At 35.4% G+C, this 23305-nt stretch overlaps 1 protein-coding gene across 4 annotated transcripts in view; it reads left to right on the top strand.

The window, feature by feature from the left end:
• The window catches only part of LOC145693155 (Fanconi anemia group J protein homolog), a 532733-nt gene that overhangs the window by 106592 nt on the left and 402836 nt on the right, over positions 1–23305 (top strand). For all 4 annotated transcript variants that reach the window (XR_014132714.1, XM_081768898.1, XM_081768900.1 and 1 more), the window contains exons 2-3: positions 1807–1913; positions 6783–6894. Coding sequence is in view for 3 of the 4 variants with exons in the window: in XM_081768898.1 (XP_081625024.1) it covers positions 1807–1913; positions 6783–6894 (219 nt within the window). In the remaining variant the exon portion in view is untranslated. The remainder of the gene's footprint in view (positions 1–1806; positions 1914–6782; positions 6895–23305) is intronic.

Below are 23305 nucleotides of genomic sequence, written 5' to 3'. Positions count from 1 at the left end.
ATTTTATTTTCATGTGTGGGAACGAAAAGAAGTCATTATTTGTTAAATCAGATGAGTATGGACAATGAGTCATTAATTAGACACTTTTACCGGAAGAAATCAAACTGGTGTGCTGAGTGGGAACTGGCGTTGTGGTGGTGAAGAATAGTGCGAAGATTTGGGTTTGTTTTGCGCAATTCGTTGACGACCTCTGGCAAAGAAAATATCTATCACTCAGAATTTACAATCTTTTAATTTTTTACAGCTAGGGTTTCCACATGTCCGGAGTAACTGAAGAAACAAGCAATCATTTGCTTAGCAGCACTCCATGAACGAACATTTTTTTCCCAACTCCATTTTAACATGACCAAACAGTGAATTGGTGTTGAGTTTCGGGTTCATATGACTAGATCCAATTTTCATCCTCTGTAATTTTGTAGTACACTAAATTTGACTTACTTCTGTTAACTTTTTAGTTTTTTTTTTATACCAATTGACCTGAGCCTATTTTTGAGCTTCGATCAAATTTGTAGGATCTAACAGCTTGAAAGTTTCCGTACGTTCAAGTAACCATGCAAAATCGTATGCATTATTTTCATATAGTCTATATATAAAGTTTGAATCTCACGATGTGTCACACTTCGAACTCTCTCGATCTCGATCATCTCACGCACAGCATCAACGTAATTGACAAGACGAACGTACGGAATTGATCACTGAGAAATGTAAACCACACTGGAATTGGGAGAACAAATTGAACACAGTCCTTTGGATAGTGCTTCATCCCTAAAAGCCAAATGAAGTCGTTCGATTCATTGTTTCGGTGTAAAACTACATTTCAAATCATAAAAAAATTATTGCCCGAAACGGTTCACGAGAAATTTCGATTTCTCTCTCTCTCACACACAAACACACACACAAAAAAGTAACTTCTTGAAATTACTATGAAAAATAAACGAATAGGCTTAAACAGACAATCTGATATAGCCCTAATGTAAACATAAAAAGATCAATTTTTCCGAATTTTATAATAGAGGAAAACTAACCCCACTGTAAATGATAGTTTGCAATGACGTTTCCCGCAGCCCTTGTATGTACAGTGAACCATAGAGCATGTGAGGTAGGCAACCCAACATTTTTCTCTATGATCTAGGTTGTTTATCTTTCATATCTTTTGAACTCTTCCCGTGTGAAGAATGAGCATACCATATGGCCCGGGAATCGACAGTAGCAATACCAAAGGAATTGCTCGTCTTTATGTATTTCACGCATTTTTTGCTTTCAAAGATTTTGCATAAACATTATTTTTCCGTGAGAAGAGCGGGCACTTCTGCTAATAGAGAATAAGACAATACTCATATACGATACATAAATAAGTGGAAAATGTAGTACTATCACTAAACTTCATCATACAATTATGATTATTATTATTCCCATTTTATGTGTATTTCGAACAAGGATATTGAGAGTGGAGGCCGTCTCTCTGCAAGTCTACTGATTATATTTTATTTATTTATTTATTTATTTATTTGACAATAGCGTTTAATGCTTTAAGTTGTTTATTGTAAAATTTATAAGTACTACATAGTAAAACGAGAAACATTGTAAGTACCGATAGTATTCAAAATATTCGTAATTCGATGTATTACCTCTACAAAATTAACTGACAGAAGCTGTCTGGTTAGTTTTAGCTCGAGATTCGATTCTCCACTCGAATCATTTTTATATAAAGAATAAATAATAAAAAAGAATATATATAAAGAATAAAAAAGATACATTGTTAATTAATCTGTTCTTAACTTATAACTTGCTTATTTTTCTTAACAGGTCTTAAATATACCAAGACAATGACAGCCCGCAGTTACACAATTGGAGGCGTCCGTGTGGAGTTTCCTGTTAAAGCGTACCCTTCACAGATTGCGATGATGGACAAGGTAAGCCATCTATTGAGAGACTAGGGAACTGTCTCACTCCGTGTTGTCCTCCGAGCTTTCCCTCACATGGCTGATGCTCTCTTTACACACATACACACATAATACATAAATGTTCCTTGTGTTTACTTGCAGAATGAAAAAGTTGATCACATGCCAAACAAAATTAACTGTTAATATGTTAATTGTTTTCTTTTTCCTTTTTATCTTGTAGCTTTAAGAAGACAATCTGAATACTATTATAACAATACACTTGAAGTACGTACAGGTGAAACACGTAACTGAATCAATACAGCTACAGGATTAAACGCATGGAATAATGAATTTCAAGATATTAAAACGTAAAGTTACCTTCTTGTTTACCCAAACGCGTTAGAACTAAACAAACTTCCCTTGCAGTTACAGTTCATTCGGCTAGAATGAGTGGTCGGCAGATCTGCTCCCATGGCAGTTATTTCTGGCTCTCTAGACTGAACTTTGCGACTGCCTAATTTGAACAGATCGTCAATTGCCTCATAATGCTGGATCAGCACTACTTCACCTAAATTATTGCCCTGTAAGTAATTGCAACCGCGATCGCAATATTTTTCAGTGATCGCGATATGTTCACTTGTAGAATTTCTGTAATAGAGGTGAATGAACTTAAAAACAATATTTAACGGTAATCTGAGTATTTGGTTTTCTTTTAGATTTACTATTTTTCTTAAATCTTTTCTCGTGGTACAATTTTATAGAATTCCGTACTGCATTAATTTTACCTGTTACCTTGGATGGAGCTCATAATTATGAATGTAATCATATATCAATTAATGTCATATCTAATTGTAACGTAATTTATGAAATTTTCCCTCAAAATATATGTATCGGAACACATATTATACAAGTCTGACTTCAACATTTCATTAACTTCAATAATATAACAAAAAAACTTGAAATCGTTGAAATAAAACAAATAAACCTATTAATGTATCATTTTCTGTAGTCTGCTTGTCAACAAATACATTGGAATTTATCGTTGAGTGCGGTGGCTAAGTGGAAAGTACTCACCTCTAATGCTAGCAGTTCTTGTTTCGTTCCCAAGTCAAGTAAGTTTGTGGTGGACAGTCTTGTGCCCATTGGTTTTCTCGGTGTTCTCCCGTACTTTGTGTCCACTACAGTATGATTATATATCTAAAGCGTATACCTTACGGTGTTGCAAATTTAACATTAGTGTGTCTCATAAATGTGCTACTTTTAGTTGGTGGGCACAAAGTAACCCCGTTGGTAGGAGATCTGACTGATATTTAGAAGTGTCATAATAAATTAGCTGCATCCCGCCTTCTCTGAATTTGGCGGTTAGTCTTATCCCGTGTACTGTTCACTTCAGTCACTCTAGATTTCTTTTGTGAGAGTTTGACACCAATGTGTAGTGTGCCTATCAATCACGAGTCATAAAAAAGTCACGAAATCAAAACGGTCATGAACGTCAAGAAAAAGTTAAGAAATTTAGCTTTTGGGTCACGATTTTTTTATCTGTGCAAATATAAGTAAATACTGGCTTTTTAAAAAAAAAAAAACGTTAAAATTCACCACCAAAATTGTCTGCGGTCTGCTTTAGACGCTACCAAATCGCAAGCACGCTTCTATCGCATGCATGAAAGTTCGGCTTAATTCGCACCCAAATTCTCTCTCGAGAATGTTACGAAATTTTATGGTTTGGTAAAGAAAAGGTCACGAAAAAGTCACGAAATTTCATTTTGGAATTTAATAGACACCCTGCTGTGTCCCATAAATTTGCTATTTTAAGTTGGTAAGCGGAAAGACGTAGGTAATGATAGGTAGGTATTCCTTCTATAGGTAATGTGACTGACATTTAGAAGTGTTACTTGTAGACGGCGGTATAATAAATAGCTGTTAGTCTCATCCTGTGTACTGTTCACTTTAGTCACGGTAGATTTTTGTGAGAGTTTCTAATTTGTTTCTTTTGCGATATATATTTAATCTTAACAGGTGGCACAAAATGACCCCCCTATGAGCCCACGTTACAAAAAACAAAAAAACAAAAACTAGATAATGTGGGGGTTAAATATCTGTTATGTCTGATTTTTTTCGATTCTTCACCGTTGAATAATAGACACGAAAAGCAAAACAGTGCATTCTTTATTAGCACCCGTACAACCAATATATATATATATATAACAGAGTAGAGCAAACTCATAATAACCAAGATCAGCGAGGAGGAAACACTGCCACCAGACCATCGCCGGCCGGCTACGCTCAAGCGAAAGTACTTTAGAGAAAGTCTATACCCATATCGGGTTCTCAAATTATTATCTTGTACACTCATGTCCAAAATTATTGTCGCATATCTATAAATATGTTGTTGTAGGAATATAATTTGATAACGAATTCGCCCGGTATTTCATATAATGTTAGTATGTATATAATCGGCAAAGTCATGTGTGTGGTAGGACAAGCACCGTGCTCGCGGGTTTCCTCGGGGTTCTCCCGTTTCCTCCCACTTTCTTCATTCCACCATTTCACTCATTTCTCATTATCACCGTCTCTTTTAGCCTAACAGGCATAACCGTGGGACGTTAAACTTAAAGATTTCATTTAATTTCATTCCATGTATATGGCAAATTCCATGTCAAAAGAGCAGTAAATAAGAACAATAAAACGAAAATAAAACTTTCGTGTCATTTAGCAACATTTTATTTTATTCATTATAATTTTCGTATTTATAATTTTTTTCCTATGAAATTTACCACAAATATACATTTCCCGATTATACACATAGTGTCAGTATTAAAAGTATCCTGCAAAATCATTATCAAATTATATTCTTACAAGAAAACAGTTATAGATATGAGACAATAATTTTGGACATGAGTGTACCTACTGTAATTAAAAAGGTGTTTTTTTCGTGCCAGAATTTTCACAAATAACGTTCGACATTTATTTTTTATATGTGATGTACTTTTGTGTTTTGGCCACATCATGTAACATACAGTACTTCTTAGTTCTTGTAGTGTTTAAACAAACATTTGTTTGATTGCCACATAGACTCGGAGTTTCATATTTTCATCGTTTTAATTGCAAACTGTCAAATCTCTCACTGAAGAGAGTGGAAGACGCAAGGAAAAAATAAATAAGTATTTCAGTTTCAGTTTACAAACATTGTTTCGATCTCGAAATCGGAGGACATTTGTGTAGACCTAGTTTCCTTCAATTTTGTTCAGATGAAAAATTTTCGTCAGACGTGAAATTTTGCGACAAAGTGCACATAAATGCCAAATATACAGGACGAGAAAGCAGTCATATTGGAATCCAAGATTAGGGCTTTACAGACCATATACGAGCCATCTTTTATTAAAGAAGTGAACCATCCCCATCATAAATCAGAAGTCAAACAGAGGGAACCTTTCAGTGTGCACGAGATGAGAGCACGCTCCCGCCTGGCCGCCATATTGATGACGTCATTGTAAATAAATGTCCAAATTCTATTTCCGCTAGGAGTTGAAGGTTCCCAAAATAAAGTAATACAACACTAGGTAGCTTTCCATTTTTTTTTCTTTATTTGTAAGAGTATTTGGGCATGCCACTTTGGCGCGATCTTACTTCTTAAAATCCAACACCTTGCACAACATAAAATGGTCTTGCTCCCTTCCAATGGTTTTTAAGATTCAGGAATAATAAAGGTACGATTTCAAAGGTGAGATTCTACTTAATAACGTTTACTTCTAGGTGTTTTCCCGTATCTCTGACAGTTTCATAGTAATCCGCTGTGAAACGAATTTAGTAAAACTGAGAAACTATTTATTTTTAGGACAATAGTCGCCATATTTAAAAAAAAGTATTGACAACATAAGGAAACGGTATTAACTCAGATCACTTCAAACATGGACTATCTTTAATTTCGCACCAGAATGAAATTTGTGTCTTAATTTTGTGTTGAGATATTATCGTATAAGCATAAATGGATGTAGTCGCCTTACGGCCATATTGGGGTCCAAGATGGCGGCCTTACCGACCACATCCAAGTCATGTAACCAATTTGTTTTCTTTAAAAAAGTGGAGCACCCCAAACATGAGTTTGAAATCAAACACGGGGAAGCTATCAGCGCACACGGGACCATACCAGATGCCTACTTTGTTCCTTAAAACCTGCCATAACGATTTTGCAGACGGCAAATAAGAACAGTTGAGAAAAGTAACACTACGTTAAAATGTTAACCTAATACGCAGACGTCCTTGGGCAACTGATTTGGGAAGGTCTCTATGGAACGGCCACGCGGTTTCAATCCGGTCTCTTGTGGGTCCTCCCTCGTATGCTATAGGCTAAGAAATGGATATTGCCAAGTAAATAATAGTGGAAGAATTGTTTGGGTGTTTGGAATTTAACGTCCCATTTCAGCATTAAGGCTATGTGAGACATTGATCCTCATATTGACATGGAATCTAAACCACATAAACTCCTAATGGGAGTCGAATCCCGGTCTTCCGTGTCGAAAGCATCTATGCTAAACAATGAAAGAATTCTGGAAGATTTGGTGCAATGAAAAGAGTGCAAGAAACGTGATAGTCCCGTATATTGTTCTCCACAAAGTTCCATGACCTCGGATCGAACTAGGGAATGTTCGTACTAAATGGACGTTCTACCAATGAACTATCTGCTTCTCGTATATACACTGTCGTTAATGATAATTTATAAGTGAAACTGTATAAAATTCTTAATTGAGTAAATAGTAAATTCTAAGATCACAATATATAGGCCTATAGTTATTTGTGCAATTGGTTATGTTGTTGTGAGATATTTAGTATTTTTCGGCTGATTCTATGAAGTACATCTTCATAGAATTGTAAAAGAAGTTCTGGGTTTCTTTCCCTTAGGTTATCCGAGGAATTCGACGCGCTCAAAATTGCCTTCTTGAAAGTCCAACAGGCTCTGGGAAAAGTTTGGCCTTGTTGTGTTCTAGTTTAGCCTGGCAGCGAGCGGAAAAAAGTAAGTACCTTATTATATTTATAATAATCGTATCGAATTTCTAACTCATATAATTATTTCTTTTATATATATTTTTTTTTTTGTTTGGTAAATATTCTTGCTATTAATTGATATCTCTTTCTTGATAGACATGAAAATGATGTGAAGTCGTAATAGACTCCACAATGTAGTACAACTAATGATGTGGTTCTCATTTTTGTGTATTGTGCTGGCGTGGATTATTTTAAATTAATATTTTCGTCCCAACTCATCAGCAATAGACGTTACAGTGTAGACATTCAGTTATTAGCTCCCATCGTAACCATACGGCAACTTATTGTTTCACTCCAGAGAGAGAGAGAGTGAGAGAGAGAGAGAGAGAGTGAGAGAGAGACTTTATGTGTCGGTAACTACTGGGAATTGGAGAATTCAAGATTGGAGGGCAGATCAATAACAAGATCATGTATTCAGATGATACGGTTATAATAGCTAAAACTGAAGGAGGACTACAGGAGGTGATTGACAAAATAGTTGACACTGGAAAACTGTATGGAATGAAAATTAACATTGAAAAGTCGAAAGTCATGAGAATATCCCGTGGAAACACGCCCTTACGGATCAGAGTAGAACAAAAATAACTTGAAGAGGTCGATATTTTCAAATATCTGGGAAGTATTTTGACGAGAGACGCTTACTGCACCAAAGAGATCAGGTCAAGAATTGCCATAGCTAAAGAAACATTCAACAAAAGAAGATCACTCTTAACTAGCAGGCTCAATATTGGACTTAAGAAGAAGTTGGTCAGGTGCTGTATATAGAGCATTGGACTGTATGGTTCAGAGACTTGGACATTACGGAAGTTAGAGAAGAAATATTCTTAGAGCTTCGAAATGTGGTGTTAGAGGAAAATGGAGAAGATAAAATGGACAGAAAGAGCAACAAACGAAGATATTTTAAAACGGGTAGAAGAGAAGAGGGCACTTCTGGCCACCATCCTTCGTAGAAAGGCCAATTGGATTGGACAAATTTTGCGAAGAAATTGTCTTCTTCACACCGCCATAGAAGGAAAGATGGAAGGGAAGCGAAGAATAGGAAGGAGAAGAACACATCTGATGGATGATTTGAAAGATAGGAGAAAATATTGGGAGTTAAAAGAGGAAGAAACATTTCCTAGCCCAAATCTAAAATTGAAAAAAAAAAATCATTACCTAGGTAGTCCCAGGACCTGCCGAAAGGGAGAATACTTAATAACCTGCTGGATCTAAACCATATTTGGTGGACAAGTAACCCGGTACCAGAGGCTGTTCCACAGTTTTGTACGCTGTGCCGTAGTGTTTGGTTAATGTTCGCCGTAATGTTTGGTTAATCAACTGTGGTCCGCTTGTACGGTTCAGCAACTGTTCATCAGTGTCGAAAAAATCCGAGTTTTGGTGCTGATCTTTCTTTAAGCACTAGGTCCCGTCTCATGTAGTCTCGGCATCAAGGAATGGTAACCCTCGGTTAATCAATCAACTCGTAACAGCATAAAACCACTAAACTATTGGCGATATTCTATTTTATTAGGCGTGCTTGCGCGAGGGAATATTTATTAATCCCCCGGAAGAAGAATATAGTTACCGGCACGTAACATGGCTGCTCAAGGTCACGATGTGCTGGCCGAGGCGAGCTTCTACATTATTCTGTTGCAAGGTTGGCAGGGTAGTTAGCTATTTTACACTGCACAATGTACAGTCCGCAGCAAGAAAACCTGCAACATGAGCATGTAAGTTTATTGTGAAACGACGCAGTCTTTTGTTCCAAAATAAGTGTGCAGCGGAGGACGCTGAAGTTTCTCCTGACGTGGTTCGTGCCACTGACGTTATGTTGATTTTCTGGGCTGTTAGGCGTAGGTTCACAATAAACTTACATGCTCATGTTGCAGGTTTTTTGCTGCGAACTGTACCTTGCAATGTCTCAGAGTTATGAAGTATGCATATGTGTATAAAACAACCACAATACTCTAGTAAATACGAAAAAATATTGCCGTTCACATACTGGAATTATGTTTTCATGTTACACAGTATTGATTAATGTAGGGACGTGAAATTTTCATTATTTTGTGCCCAAAGAAGATGTTCTTTACGACAAGTTGGTGCTATTGTTCATGTTAAACTAAAGATAAACATTATTTATTTAAAATCGTGTTATTTTTCCGGATAGTTGTAATAAAACTTAAATATACGCTTATGCGCTCATTTTCCTGGATTAATATAAAAATTGGTTATAAAATATAAATGCCATAATTTTGAATGAAATGATGCACTTCGCTCTCAAAATAAATATTAAGACAGAAATACAAGCACACATGTCATTATTAATTTAATTTTATTATTTCTACTTTAAAGATTCTTTTTTGTCTGTTATTAATCCTTCTGTGATTGACTGTACTTGTTGTTATTGGATGTTTGAATAATTGCGCAGGGCTTTCAGCACTGCCGGTTATTGGAAAGCTGATTGACGGTAGGATCGCTGTTCGGAATTCGTCTACTTTTTCAGTGACCTTGAGCTGCCGTGCTACGTGCTGGTCACTATAGCACAGGTGGTTAAGGCTCTGACAACACTGTTGCGTAATAGCTTAGAAATTTTATTTCAAGCGAAAGTGGGCAACTTGCAAGAGCGTTAGGACACCGAAGGTACTGAGAGGAGCGCTATTTGCAATAATGTGGGTCAAAACTACTTTGGAAGAGAGTTCATATTGGGCATAATTATTTCCTGTACGATAGATTACACAACAATGATACCATAGTTGTAGTTCTACTATATCGCTTCAGTACAGGCATACTGATTGAACTATTTCTACCATAATGCGCTAATAATGGAGTTCCTTAGATGTTACTCTTTCTTTGTGAATCTTTAGATTTTACCCGTAAATCTTCGAAAAAATGTCTCCATATTCTTAATTTACATCCAAAGTTAACACTTATAAGGATGACAAAGGAAGACAAAGTGGTGGAGTTAAACAACATGAGGATCAAAATTTACAAGAAAAAGCTATTGAGTCACTATGAAATACCAATTTATAAGAATCACATATACTCAAGATGGATTCCTAATTAAAGTAATATGGTAAAAATACCAAAAAATGTAAGATTACTATCTTATAAGCCTTCTTAAATGTAGTCCTGTACAATGTATACACTTCAACATTTGCATGCACTTCACTACGCTTTCGGCGCCCTATGTCTTTCTCGTTATACAGCCGCTGTCTTTCCTACATGCTTACCGCTGCGAAAATGGTTACTCAGTTACAAAACAAATCTCCTTGTCCAAGTGTAACCATAAAAAATTTATGAAAATTAACATACGGTTTTATTAAAAAAAAAATACAGTATGTATGTTATGTAGTGGCCCCATTGTTAAACTATACGGAATTAATTATTTTTCATAATCGTTTCATAGTGGGTACAGTAATGTGATTGTATGAATTAAGAGGAAGGCAAGTCTTTACTTTGGCTATCTCATTCAATGAACCGATTCGTAACGAAGACAGAAAACAATATGCCCTGCGAGGCTCTAACCCGCTTTCACTCGCTAACGCTCGCTCGGTAATACTATGCGAATCAAATATTAAACTTTGGTATAGAAAGGAATCATCCTAGCTACTAACCTATATATACAGGTAAGTTCTCAAAACCGGAACGGAAAAATCAAATCACTGAATCGAAGAATCGAAAAAAATAATGAAATGGCCAAAGTAAAGGCTTAACAAGAATAATTTGTGAAATCTGTGATAAATGTGTGGAAAGAAGTTTTTGATCTGTATTTCACGTTTGGGCAGCTGTCAAAAATGCCAAGTGGACGGTAATTGGCATATTAGGGTCTCTCACAAGTGCAAGGAAATACGTAGCTTTGAAAGGAATTTGTTTAAAATCAAAACTAGAAAATTAGGCCTATCTATCTACGAATTAACATTTGCAGTTGTAGCTGTAGCTATAGAGAAAAGAATAATCTAGGTATTCATTATTCTATGCTTAAGCTTAACATTATAATTCATATGTTATTAAAATTTGTCATTTACGTGCAAATAGCTGCATTACCGATAGTCTAATTATTTCAGTTAAGCTACATAAACCATGTAATATTTAAGCACAAATGTCTTTATAACATTATTAAAGAAACTGGTTGCTTTCCCTACACTATTTTAAATTCCATTGCATACTCAGAGAACATAACGTAAATACGGTTGTTATTTGTGTAACAATTTTATTTTCCACTTGTAAAATCACTAATTTGTATATTTAACACTATATTATTATTAGGTCATCTCTCAAACAAATTCCCCTCAAGAAAAATATTAAGAATATGTCTTTTAAAATTTTATTAGGTCATTTTACGAGAAGCCGCCATGTTAAGTACACAAGTATACTAACGTAGTGTACATCCTCGCACACTAGGTGTCCGGAAATAATCGTACTTCGAATGCGCACTTGTATCTTTTGGACACGGCCAGTTTCCAGCCCCAGCATAACCATTTAATTCTGATGAAGTCAGAAACTGTCACAGCAAGTATTAGCATATTAAGTTTTGATTTGATTTTGGTGTAGCGTCCCTTTAGCAGAGAGGCTATAGAGACGTGGACCTACAGCTTAACATGGAATCCGACCCACAAAGTAATACTTGACATGATTATCAACCTTAGACCTTCCAAAGTTATATTATACTACATTGAGAATTTTCGGGATGGCAGTGAGGGTGAAAGTTACAAAAATAATCGGAAACTTCCGATATTAGTGTCCACGAAAACCGCTGAGACGAATAGTGACGGTCATGATGCTGTTTAAGTCTAGATTCAATCCTCATCAGCATAGGAGTGAGGGGTGGGGTGGAAAGTGGATTGCATATAAAAATAATCGAAAACGACCAATATTGTCCAATCCGTAGTTTTCGGGATCGCTGCTCCCGATGCCGTTTAAATGCAGTTTCAGCTTCCATCAGCATGAGAGTGAGAAGAGATTATGGGTGGGCGTAAGAAAGCGATGACACTACGGATTTTTGTCTTTACATTTTCATTCAAATGAACAACTTAAGGCGTGGAGGAGTTCAAATACTTTTTATATAGTGCATTCTCCCGTGGAGGAGCATTTCAGCTAGTAGCTAGAATTACGAGATAGAGATTCTCGTAGTACAGTAGAATTCTGCAGACTTGTTTCCCGATACCGTGACATTCCCTATACCTCGATAATCACTTTCTTTTTTTTTATATAGCATTATGATTTCTGCTAGTCAAGCAAAATATCTGTAATGTAGTAATACTGTAATGTAGTGGTCTATTAAAAGCTAGACTGTAATAATTTGTAACATAGCCTATACGGTCCAAACGGTATAGGTTTAGTTTAGTTTAGTAAAATCACAGTAATCAAGGTACACATTTATGCGTATGGATGTCCACATGTTTTCCTGGCCTGTTCAGAGATTTACTACGGTCAGTTCTTTCAATTTTTGTCCCTTTCTTTTGACGAAAATTTCAATCTACCCGGTTTACCCTCTCAGTAACGAAGTGGCTGATGAAAATCAGGTGGCTATTGTCAATCACCACTTACATTCCTTTCTATTGTTGCTAGCTGGTAGCAGGCATGTTTCAAGGTTTATGGTTGTTAGCTATTGTAAGCTAAACTTTCACATTAGAGTATTTGCATAAAATGAGTGTTGTTCATAACCCACCCTTAAATCCATAAAGCTCGACATTTTTGGTAACTCGTCATTCGTCATCCTCTCACTTTACATGACGTGTAGTTTGCGGAACTCTACTGTAATAATAATAATAATAATAATAATATAAAAGCTCGTTTTTGGTCTTTATATTATTATTATAAAGAAGTTTTGCCCCATTATTCTCTTCTTATGGGCTGCTCTGTACTGATGTATTTTTACTGAGTTACTTTTTACGCCCGTTCCATTACGTGTGATAATAGAAGTTGTATTTTATTTATGTACTCACATTTCAGTAATTTTAGAAAGAATATCTAAGAAGAAAGTAGGTTTTATTCCTATTATGGTATTTTTCTGGTACTCACACATAAAGTAGTTTTCTTTGAGTTTATCTAATAATATACTTCACATTTACTAGACTAAAAACGTGTGCACAGTAATGCATTGCACTTGTGTGTGTGAGTGTGTATGTGCTCAACGTGCCAATATTGCATAGATATACAACACATGCTAATCGGCACTGTGATTACATTTCACAGCAACCGGTGTTTACTCATATGAATTAATTATTGTTGTGTTTACTGAAACGTATTGATTTCGCCATTTCAATCTAGAATTGGGCTAATCGCTACTCTGTTTATCCAACACACGACACAACAAGCAGCTCGAAATAGAAAATATCAATTACATTTTTGCGTGTGTGTCAGAAGGTGTTGCTAATTTGTGTGTGTAATGATGCAAAATTCCTTTGATCCTGAAGTGCGTAATAGAAGGGAGGAATAGTTTGTTTTGTTGAATTCATTATAAGTAATACTATATAGGCTGTAAAAATATGTAGTGTTCCTCAATAGGATTTTCTTTTAATTAATAATAATAATAATAATAATAATAATAATAATAATAATAATAATAATAATAATAATAATAATAATAATAAATAATAATAATAATAATAATAATATCATTTGAAAGATTCTCGGAATGAAGCACAAAACATGGGGTATCGTGTAATTTTTCAACTTAATCTCCCTTCCCATTGATGTCTTTACTCCCAATATTGTTCTAAAGCATTTTATAATCGGGGAGGTCAGATTCTTTCAGACCTTCAACATACTTCTCAACTGAGTTAAATTTTTCATCTGATAATAATAGGGCCTATCGAGGATTTTTTTCAACTTTGGCCAGAGATACACCATAAGTCAAATCAGGTGAATGAGATGGACGTGACAATGGGTCAAATTCCAATTCATTGATTTCTACCCTTGCAATGATACATGTATAAGGTCTTGATTGATGCCTTCCTTTTAAAATTACCCCGACCTTTTCTCATATTATTTCTTCAGTTAGTTGGTTGGTTTAGCGTAATACTTTCTTATGATGATTCTGCCAGTTGGAAGGTAGTCAATAATGAGGATACCGTACGTTTTCGCGTCCCATCAAAAGTGACACCTTGGCATTTCCGGCCGACTTCTCATTCGTAATCTTGTTGAAAATATCACTATTGAACCTAAGGTGAAAATAAGTAAAAACGAAATGGAATGAAACCTTTAACATACTTGTACCACAGTTGTTCCCTTTGGGTAAGGGAGAGATAATGATTAATGACTATGACGATGATTAATGGGACTGAATAACTACTTACGCAAGAATTAGTGCAATGAGATTGTGGGAGAAAACGGAATAATCCCTAGAAAACATACGGACACGATGCTAATATTGTTGTCCACTACAGTCTTTCGTGACCTCGTATCAAACCATAGATCCGTCACATCAGAAGTGAGTACTCTATTACCAAGCCACCGTGCCCCTTAAGTAGTATAGGTAAGTAAAAAGAGAATAATGTTATATGTGGATTATGCAGGATGCTATTGTAAAAAGCTCCGGCTATAATATTAACATATAAGTAAACCAACCAATTGCAAAATAATTCTCTACTCTTTACATGTCATTATTTACTTTCGAATTGCATAGAGTACCAGTAATGTTAACTATTTTGTCGTAATGTGTTAAAAATGTGGTAGTAATGGGATTTTAAGTGACCTTATTGTTACTAACTTAATTACCTATTATTCGGACTGGGAGGATAAGGTTTATGTAATATCATATTTGAAGGTAAAGAAATCAGAGATAAATAAATAAGGAAGAGTACTGCCTTTGGCGTTTCCCCATCAGTATCAGTGAAATATATAAATAACAAAGAGCAACACCGTTGGCGTTGCTTCTGTCAATGTTATTGAAATAAATAAATAAGGTAGAGTTATGCCATTGGCGTTGCCCGTCAATATGAGTGTAATAAATAAATAAATAACGAATAGCAAAGCCTTCGGAATTGGACTGGCTGTCACGTCCCTTTTGCTTAAACTTGGGCTCAAATGTCATCGAGACTGTGACCAATCAGCTTAGCGATTCCGAAACTTATGGACTCGATACTATATGTCATTTTGGATATGTAATTTTTTAATGATGATGGGGACTGAGGTTGGACTTGAACGGCGTCGGAAGTGTTACTATTCACCCCTAAAACTATAAATTTGACAGTAATATAGGCTATTTGGAAATTTTATTTTTGAAACCCCGGATGATGGTGAGGGCTAAAATTCGACTTGGGCGTGGTCGAGAGTGTTACTGTTCATGTCAGTTATCCTGAAAACTATGAATTTAACACTGATATCGGCCATTCTGAACATGTTATTTTTCACATCCCCGCAAACCCTATGACGATGGAGACTAACGTTGGACTTGAACGGCGTCAAAAATGTTACTATTCCTCTCAGCTATTCCAAAAAGTATGAATATGATACTAATAATGGTCATTTTTAACATTACTTTTTACATCGCCGCAATCCTCTACGACAATAGGGGCTAAATTTCGAAGTGAATAGCGTTGGAAGTGTTACTGTTCACCTCGGTGACTCTGTGAATTTGACACTAATATCTGTCATTTTGGTCATAATATTTTTTAAAGTGCCCCAACACCCTGTGAAGATGATGACTAAAGTTCTACTTGAACGGCGTCGGGAGCGTTATTATTCGTCTCAGCGATCACGAAAACTATGAATTTAACACTAATATCAGTCATTTTGAAGAGGTTATTTTTCATGCCTCCAACCCTACACGACATGACAGCGAAAGTTGAAATTGAATGGCGTCAATAGAGCTATTATTAATCTTAGCGACCCTAAAAAGTGTGAATTTGACAATATCCAGCGCCTGGGGTATTTATAATTCCCCGTTGTGCATACATTTTTATCCCGCGTGATTTTCCTCTCGTGCCGAAATTCGAAAAAATGGCTTCGTTCAGAATTAGATCTTGTAACCTCCTCAGACCTGAACGCAAATTTTGGTAGCTGGAGCTACCGTTGCCTATGAAATCATTGCTCAACACTGATGATAAGAAACCTCCCCAGGTCCGAATGGCATCTCAACTAATGTTGAGCGAATCGCAGGCAACTCGGAAAAATTCAGCAAAATATTTGTATGTTGCAGCACGTAATCGAAAATGCAGAACTCACAGTCGAGGTAAGTTCTTAATTATATATGTGTTTGTTAATTTCTTTTGAAAGACAAAGTATTAATAACATTTATTAGAAGGTTGATAGAAGTAAGTGACATCCGTGTGAAATACCTGGGGAGGTTTCCTAGCATCAGTGTTGAGCAATAAATTCATAGTAAACGGTAGTTCTAGCTACAAAAATTCGCCTTCAGGCCTGAGGAGGGTAAAGATCTAACAGTGTACCAAATTTGGTGGTTCTAGGTTACTCCTTTATTTGCGAGAAGCTGTATACAGATAACATTAGTTTATCAGTAGTAAAGATTTGTATCATTTAAGTATTATATATTCTAGTAGCGTGACGAAGTACTATATTTTCAAAGACGAACATGATCTTTGCAACTGATAGAAGAGAAATAAATTCAACGTTCATAATAGCAATAAAATTATGACACATCTTCATAAGGTATAGTTTTTCACACCCACTTGCATTACTGTTGAAAGTTCTGCATATTTAATTGTGTACTGTTTATTGTTGCCTACTTTCCAAAGCAAATGTACTGACACTTCATGCTTTTTGCCACCTTTCCAAAACAAAATGTAGAGATATTTCATGCAGCATTCGTGGGGAAGGACCAGTATTTCTTCTTCTGCAATAATGTAATGTAAGTATTTCTATAGTGAAGAACGAATCGTATATATTTAATTAATAAAGGGAAAGTTAGACAGTATACATTATATAGACCCTATAAAACATAATATATAATAAAGATATGGCCAATTTGAATATATTCAGAAAACGTTTACGTTATGTAACCAGTTATTCATGACAATGTGTAGAGATATACCTATGGAGCTTAGTCAATAAGGATGACTTATTGGTCTCACTTTATCCATCTATTGCAAAGTTAATAAACAAAAACACATTGTTGAATCAACGGAGATGAAGTAGTGAATTTGAAACTTAAATATTGCGGTAATTGAATTTTAGTTTTAATCATTTTTTTTGGGGGGGGATTAGGATTAGGATTAGAAATTAGGTTTAGAAGGACGACTTTGTTAGAAAATTATTATGACAAGTAAACGGAAAGTGCCATTAAAGTGATAATCACATTGTAATTATACTATTGTCTTTAGCTTATCAAACCGTAGTGCATCCAGGATTCTATATTTGATTTTTTTTTTTTTAATGTCACGTTAATGTAGCCATCAAGTGAAGTAGGAGGACTGACTTGTCAGACCTTCCAAGTTCTTCAAATTTCAATACCCCATAATCATTGCGTAGTCATTTCATGAAAATACGTGTAACATGTATGTCGTTTTGAACGTATGAACTATTAAGAGTTCTCATCTTTACTATATCTATATAAAATGCGAGTCATAATCACGCATAAAAGTTTAAGTTAGTAGGTCTATTTATGCGTCGCGTTAACTGCAAGTTGTGTAATTGTCGCTGTTCATTATATCGTCAGCATTCATGTTTTATGCTTTCTTTGCAACTGCATTTATAGCTTGAAATTGTACAGACTAGATGCTCGATGTTCTATTGCTCGTGATAAAAGCTTGACGTAATCCCACTACGTAAATCTTCTACCATTGTAGCTGAATCACTAGTTGCACTTTGACGAGCCACTTTATTTGAACAGGATCAAAATTACTTCACTGTTAAACTAATCTGCATCATAGGGACATCGAACGCAGTTGATCGTAAGTCCTTTGCACTGGCGCAAAACGCGGGGGGATGGGGGACATTTTCACTCCAATCTTGGAACTGGGGGAACTGTCCCCCCAATAATCCGATTTGAAATGTGCTTTTTGGGGAAAAAATGTAATGATTTGTGTCCGATTGCTACAAAGGAAAGTGAGATGAAATTGATGTCCCCCACAATAAGCCTCAAATCTGCCTGCCTCCCAATGTTGAAGACAACTCTGCTTCGTGATCCTTCACAGGATTGTTTTTCAACTTCATAAATATTTTGAGCATCGCTTAACCAAAAAAAAAAAAAAAAAAAAGTAACTCCCCCCCCCCCAATGTTGAAGACAGATTTGCGCCGCTGGTCCTTTGAGTAACAAATAAGAACACTCTTGTACGGTAAGGGTCAAAAGGCAAGGTATACAAAGGGTAATAATTCAATAATTAGAATAGTGATAAATCAAGGTCATTGGTTCAAAGAATGGTGTTTAACCTTAAATTGTGTTCAGATCTTAATATAGGCCTATCTACTTTCATATAATGATATTCAATATTTTCGTTTAGTTATTCTGGTGTATGTCATACTAAATTAAAGCTAATGCACATTTAGCATCAATAAAGAATGAAATACCACCGTAAGCGTAAATGTATCACTGATAAAGAGATGCTAACCCTTCTACACAATGATATATGTATAGGCGGTGTGTCAAAACGGTTATAGACTACGGAAAATGTGGTTAACTTATTTAATAATATGCAAAAAAAATGGAGTGAGTTGGCCATAGGTAAACACTATAATGTAAATTCTGCGGGAAAATATGCCTTTTTTAAAAGTTTGTACGAGATAGACAAGGAACTGATGCTCTCCTATTGTCCATAACAATATTTTTCGAATGAAATTAAGTTAAATAGTAAGTTTAACTTCATATAGTTTGTCCCTCTGATGCCAACAGAGGTCAGCAATATGCAGACTTGAAATTGCCGTTTTGCTAGGCTTTGAAGCTTTTTCATATTATATAGAAACTAATTGACGTTCTGATTTCGCTTCTGGTAAGAATTTTTACATTCAGAAACATGTGTAAGGAACAAGAGACTTAAAGCGACCATATTAGATTAAGTATTGAGATGAAATATCCAGGTTAATGTGAAACCATATATATTGCTAAATGAGGCAGATGATGGGTGTAAATAAGTGGTTAATTTTGAGTTTAGCATTCTTTTCAGCACCGATATATAAGACATGGACCATACAGCTTAACGTGGGATCTGAACCACAAGAGCTTCACCCGGGAATGAAACCCGGCTCTCCCGCATCAGTGACGCGTACACTAACCATTTAACGATAAGAAAGTTTCATAAAGGGATTATGATGAAGGGATTGTTAAAATGAGAAAGTTTGTGGATATTGAAAGAAACCCAAGAAAACTTACGGATACAGTGTTGTCCAAACAGCTACACATGGCCTGGAATCGAAATAGGGATCCTTCGCTCTAGAAGTAAGCATTGTATAACGTTTCTCTTTTCGATAATCGAAACTTGATGTTGCTGTGTAGGAAGAATGATTGATTTCTAAAATGAGTCAAAGAGAGGAATTCCGCTTATTCCTCGTGGTTAACAATATATAGTCTCCTTTAACTGCCAGGTACTTACAGGGATAAAAGTGACATTAAATGACATTAAAGTTGTTTGGGATAATTATATTCTTTAAATAGCAAACTCGTCCACGTGTTACTCTGGGCAATATTTTGCGTTCCCCTTTCTACTCATAATCTCGCACAAAATTCAAATCTCTCTTATGGGCATCTTAGGGTAGTACCTATACCCCCTTTTCTTCCGTTTTAGATCAAATATTAAAGTATTTTGGGATGTAAATGTATTATAATAATTGCAACTTCCATCCCTCTTCCTTTCCACATCTTTACTTCTAGGACAGATAGCAAAAATCACTGAAACACGTGTCTAATTATTTTAAATAAGAAGTCCATATACTACATTTCATGTCTCTAACCTTCAGGATATGGACATTTTAATGTAATAATTGCTACCCCTATTACATCCTTTCTCGTCGAATTTCCAAAATTCCTTCATTAGTGGTACCTCACGTTACAAATCCTATGCACTGTCCCAATTTCAAATTTCTAGCTTAAGCGGTTTGACCTGGGCGTTGATCAATTAGTCTGTTAATTGCTTACTCAGGACGTCTTTTATATAGAGTGTTTAAATAAAAGAATCTTATTACTTTTAAACTGAAAAAGTACATACATGCGCATTAACTTTACTTTTGAACTGGCAAAACCATTCTAATAATTTTCCTCCCATTATTTGACTATCTATTATTGAACAATTATTCGTTTACGCTATTAGTTTAATAATTGTTCGATTTGGATAAGCTTTCGACGAATTGTGCGTTTGAATTTATTCAAATATATAATTCTGACAGACAACTTGATTTATTTATAAACGACATTACAAATAGGATAAAACATAAAGTTAATTAGGTTGACAACTAGTATAATCAATCAGAGTATTCTTCATTATAAGTTCTTTAGTGCTGCCACATACATGCATATGTAGTAATATTATTCAGTAAACTTAATAACAATATGATATGTAATTAAACGTAATGAAAATCACGAAGTTTTAATGTAATTTCATATGATTCAAAAAAAAGTATTGATTTCCATCACTATAATTTCCCTGATCCACACTTTATTGTGGACTCGTAAAATCCTTATTATTGTTTCCGCATTCATCTTTGTTTTGAGGCTTGTTTGCCGCTTTATGCTGTGGAGCAGATTCTTTCTCTGTAGTGCTACTCTGTACATATTAATTGTATTTTTTGTGCACGTATTTTCTCTGTCTTGGAATTGTGATGCGTGGCTTCTTCTTTTTAAACGTTGCAAAAGCCAGAGCTATGTGGTGAGAGGAAAGAGAAAGACGACGTTATATCAAAGTAAAAAAGAAAGTCGAGGAATGCTGTTTAATAATGACGGTGGTTTGCAGTTCCTCTTGTAATTGGGCAACCTGAAATCTGAAGCTGTTCGTATTCTTGTTGCTTGGTGTCACCCATGAGGTAGGATCATTCATCTTGTGTCTACTAAAAAAAGAGAACTTGCTGAGTGCAGTGTTCCTCACAGGAATGTCGGCTGGAGACCACTGCAAAGGGATTGAATTTATGTCCTTGTCCAGAATGCCACATCTATGGCTACAGACAATGTTTTGTTGGTGGCCGTGTGGATAATTCCAGAAGCCCCTGTAGACATTGCCGAGCTTTTATTTTCCAGTTTTTTCCTCTTTGTTTAGTATGTATGCATGTTAGATAGAATGACACTATTAGCACACCTGCTGAAAGAGAGAAATCTCGGTTATTCCGCACGGTCTGTACCAATACACTAGTTTTCCTTAAATGTCATTAGTTTTATTATCTTTTGCACTTGCAGTGAATGGGAATGACATAAAAATCGTTTAAGAAAGATTATATTCTTTAAATAAAAGCTTTGTGTATAAATGTTCAGCTCTCTCAATTCAGCTTTAACCGTTTTTTTTTCTTTCTTTATTTTTTTGTTTTTTTGGTCTCTCTTTCGAATTTTGTGTTCTCCCTTCTGGATTTCACAAGAAACAACTTATAAGTAGAGTTTATATTTTCTTCCTCTCTTTTGGGTTGTTAGCGAATGAGAATGCAGCGCATTTAAAAGTGATTTGAATTATATTAAGTTATTATATATTTCATAAATTGTCAAAATTAAGATGTAACTGTTCAGGTGCAAATGACTAGGCTTAGGCTGGAAATTTAAAAAATGACCGGTTAAGCTCCTTTCATTAGTTGTCATAGGCTTCATTTCAACCCGATAATCCAACTGCAGCCAGACATGTTTCAGCATACCCTTACCAATGGTTACTCCACAATGAGAGTACGACCTTTAAATTCACGCTAATCTTTTTGAAGTGATGGTTGCGCACGAGACGAGATGAGACAGAACTTTTCTGACAAAATTCGAAGTACATCTCTTCCAATAGAGAAGTATACATTTTTCGAGTCGAGACATGACTTTTTCAGCACATTTTTGAGACTAGACAGCCTCAAATCTTGTCTCCTGCGCATTCCTAGTTTGTAGAGTGTTCTAGTCTGACATCACCACAGAGAAAATAAATAAATATGGTGAAGGATCTCCTGACCATTGAGGCCACCTTAGATGATGATTATCATTATTAGCTGGACGCCCAATCCGTATGTGACAATCTGTCGGTAAGAAAGATTCTTACATCATGTTGTTAGTGACATCTGGCTCAATCCGACCGGTAGGTAAAGTTGGCATTGGTATGTTTCAGTTGTGGCATAAGCCATGCAGTCAGTATCTCGAGAAGAGTGCATATGTATTTTAAGAAATAAAGAGTGATTTCAAATTCCTGCTTCAATCCTGGGTCTAACTGTATGGATTTTGTGGTCGAGAGCTTCGTATGCGTGGGTTTTATAAGTTTTTTTCCCCCTCCAGGCACACTTTTTATTTCACTATTTGTATTGTTTTTTAAAATGCTGTTTTACTCGGTTTTACTTACCATTGGCACCTTTAGCCTCAAAGGTATGGACGTGGAACATTAAAACCACAGTTTGCTAATATATGTTCAGTAAACGTTGGAAATAAGACACTTTCACAGTAATAGTGAAAATATTGTATTCTACCTCTTACTTCTGTCACCACTTTAAAAGAGTAAGAAGGAAGTCTTCCTCGCTCTGTATGCAGAAGTGAATTTGTAAGTGGTAGGCAATCAGTTGGAAAAGTTTCGAAAGTTTATTTTCGGTTTTCTTTGATCGCTTGTACGGTACATTAGAGCAGCGTTTCTCACCCCCCCCCTTGAAACACACCAAAGTACGTTTCAAACTTTCGCGACACCCCTGCATGTGATGATTTTTTTTCCTAGATGCGAAAAAGCAAACACACAAAAATACATACAATACATTTTCTTTTATTATGGAATGACTATGATATATAAATCTTACAAGCAAATTACGTAATACTTAAATAGAAACATATTAACATAAAAGACATTTATGACTCTTAAGTAGGAATATGAGAAAGAAATATTATCATCGCTGATATAAAAAGACATCAAATTTAAAGCTAGTCAGATATGTGTCCCCGACAATTGTATAATTATTGTGACTTTAATCGGGAGAAAAAACACCAAGACTCGTGTTATTTAAATTACTTTCCTGTGTCCAGTGTTTCTTTCCAAAAAAAATGAACAGCGTTAAAAGGAAGCTGTCCAGCTGTAAACTTGGAAGACAGGTGTGAAATCAAGTCTGTTGGCGATAAATTTTTATTTTCTTCTCAAGATAATTTCTTTGCGGAAGATCGTAGAAGAGATTAAAAATTTCGCGACACACCAATATGTTTCGACACAGCGGTTGAGAAACGCTGCATTAGAGCCATGTTTTATAAAGCATACAAAGAATAAGTTTTTATGTTTATTTTTTCAAGTTTGACTTGGTAAAAATTAATTTAAAGTTTTTTTTTTTTTTTAAAAAAAAGCATATTGATTTATATGAGGAATTTCTTTTC

This window comes from Thermobia domestica, chromosome 8, assembly GCF_964235325.1.
Source record: "Thermobia domestica chromosome 8, izTheDome1.hap1.1, whole genome shotgun sequence".
NCBI lineage: Eukaryota > Metazoa > Arthropoda > Insecta > Zygentoma > Lepismatidae > Thermobia > Thermobia domestica.
The sequence above is the reverse complement of the archived record's forward strand: the minus strand, read 5'-3'. Positions and strand labels throughout refer to the sequence as shown.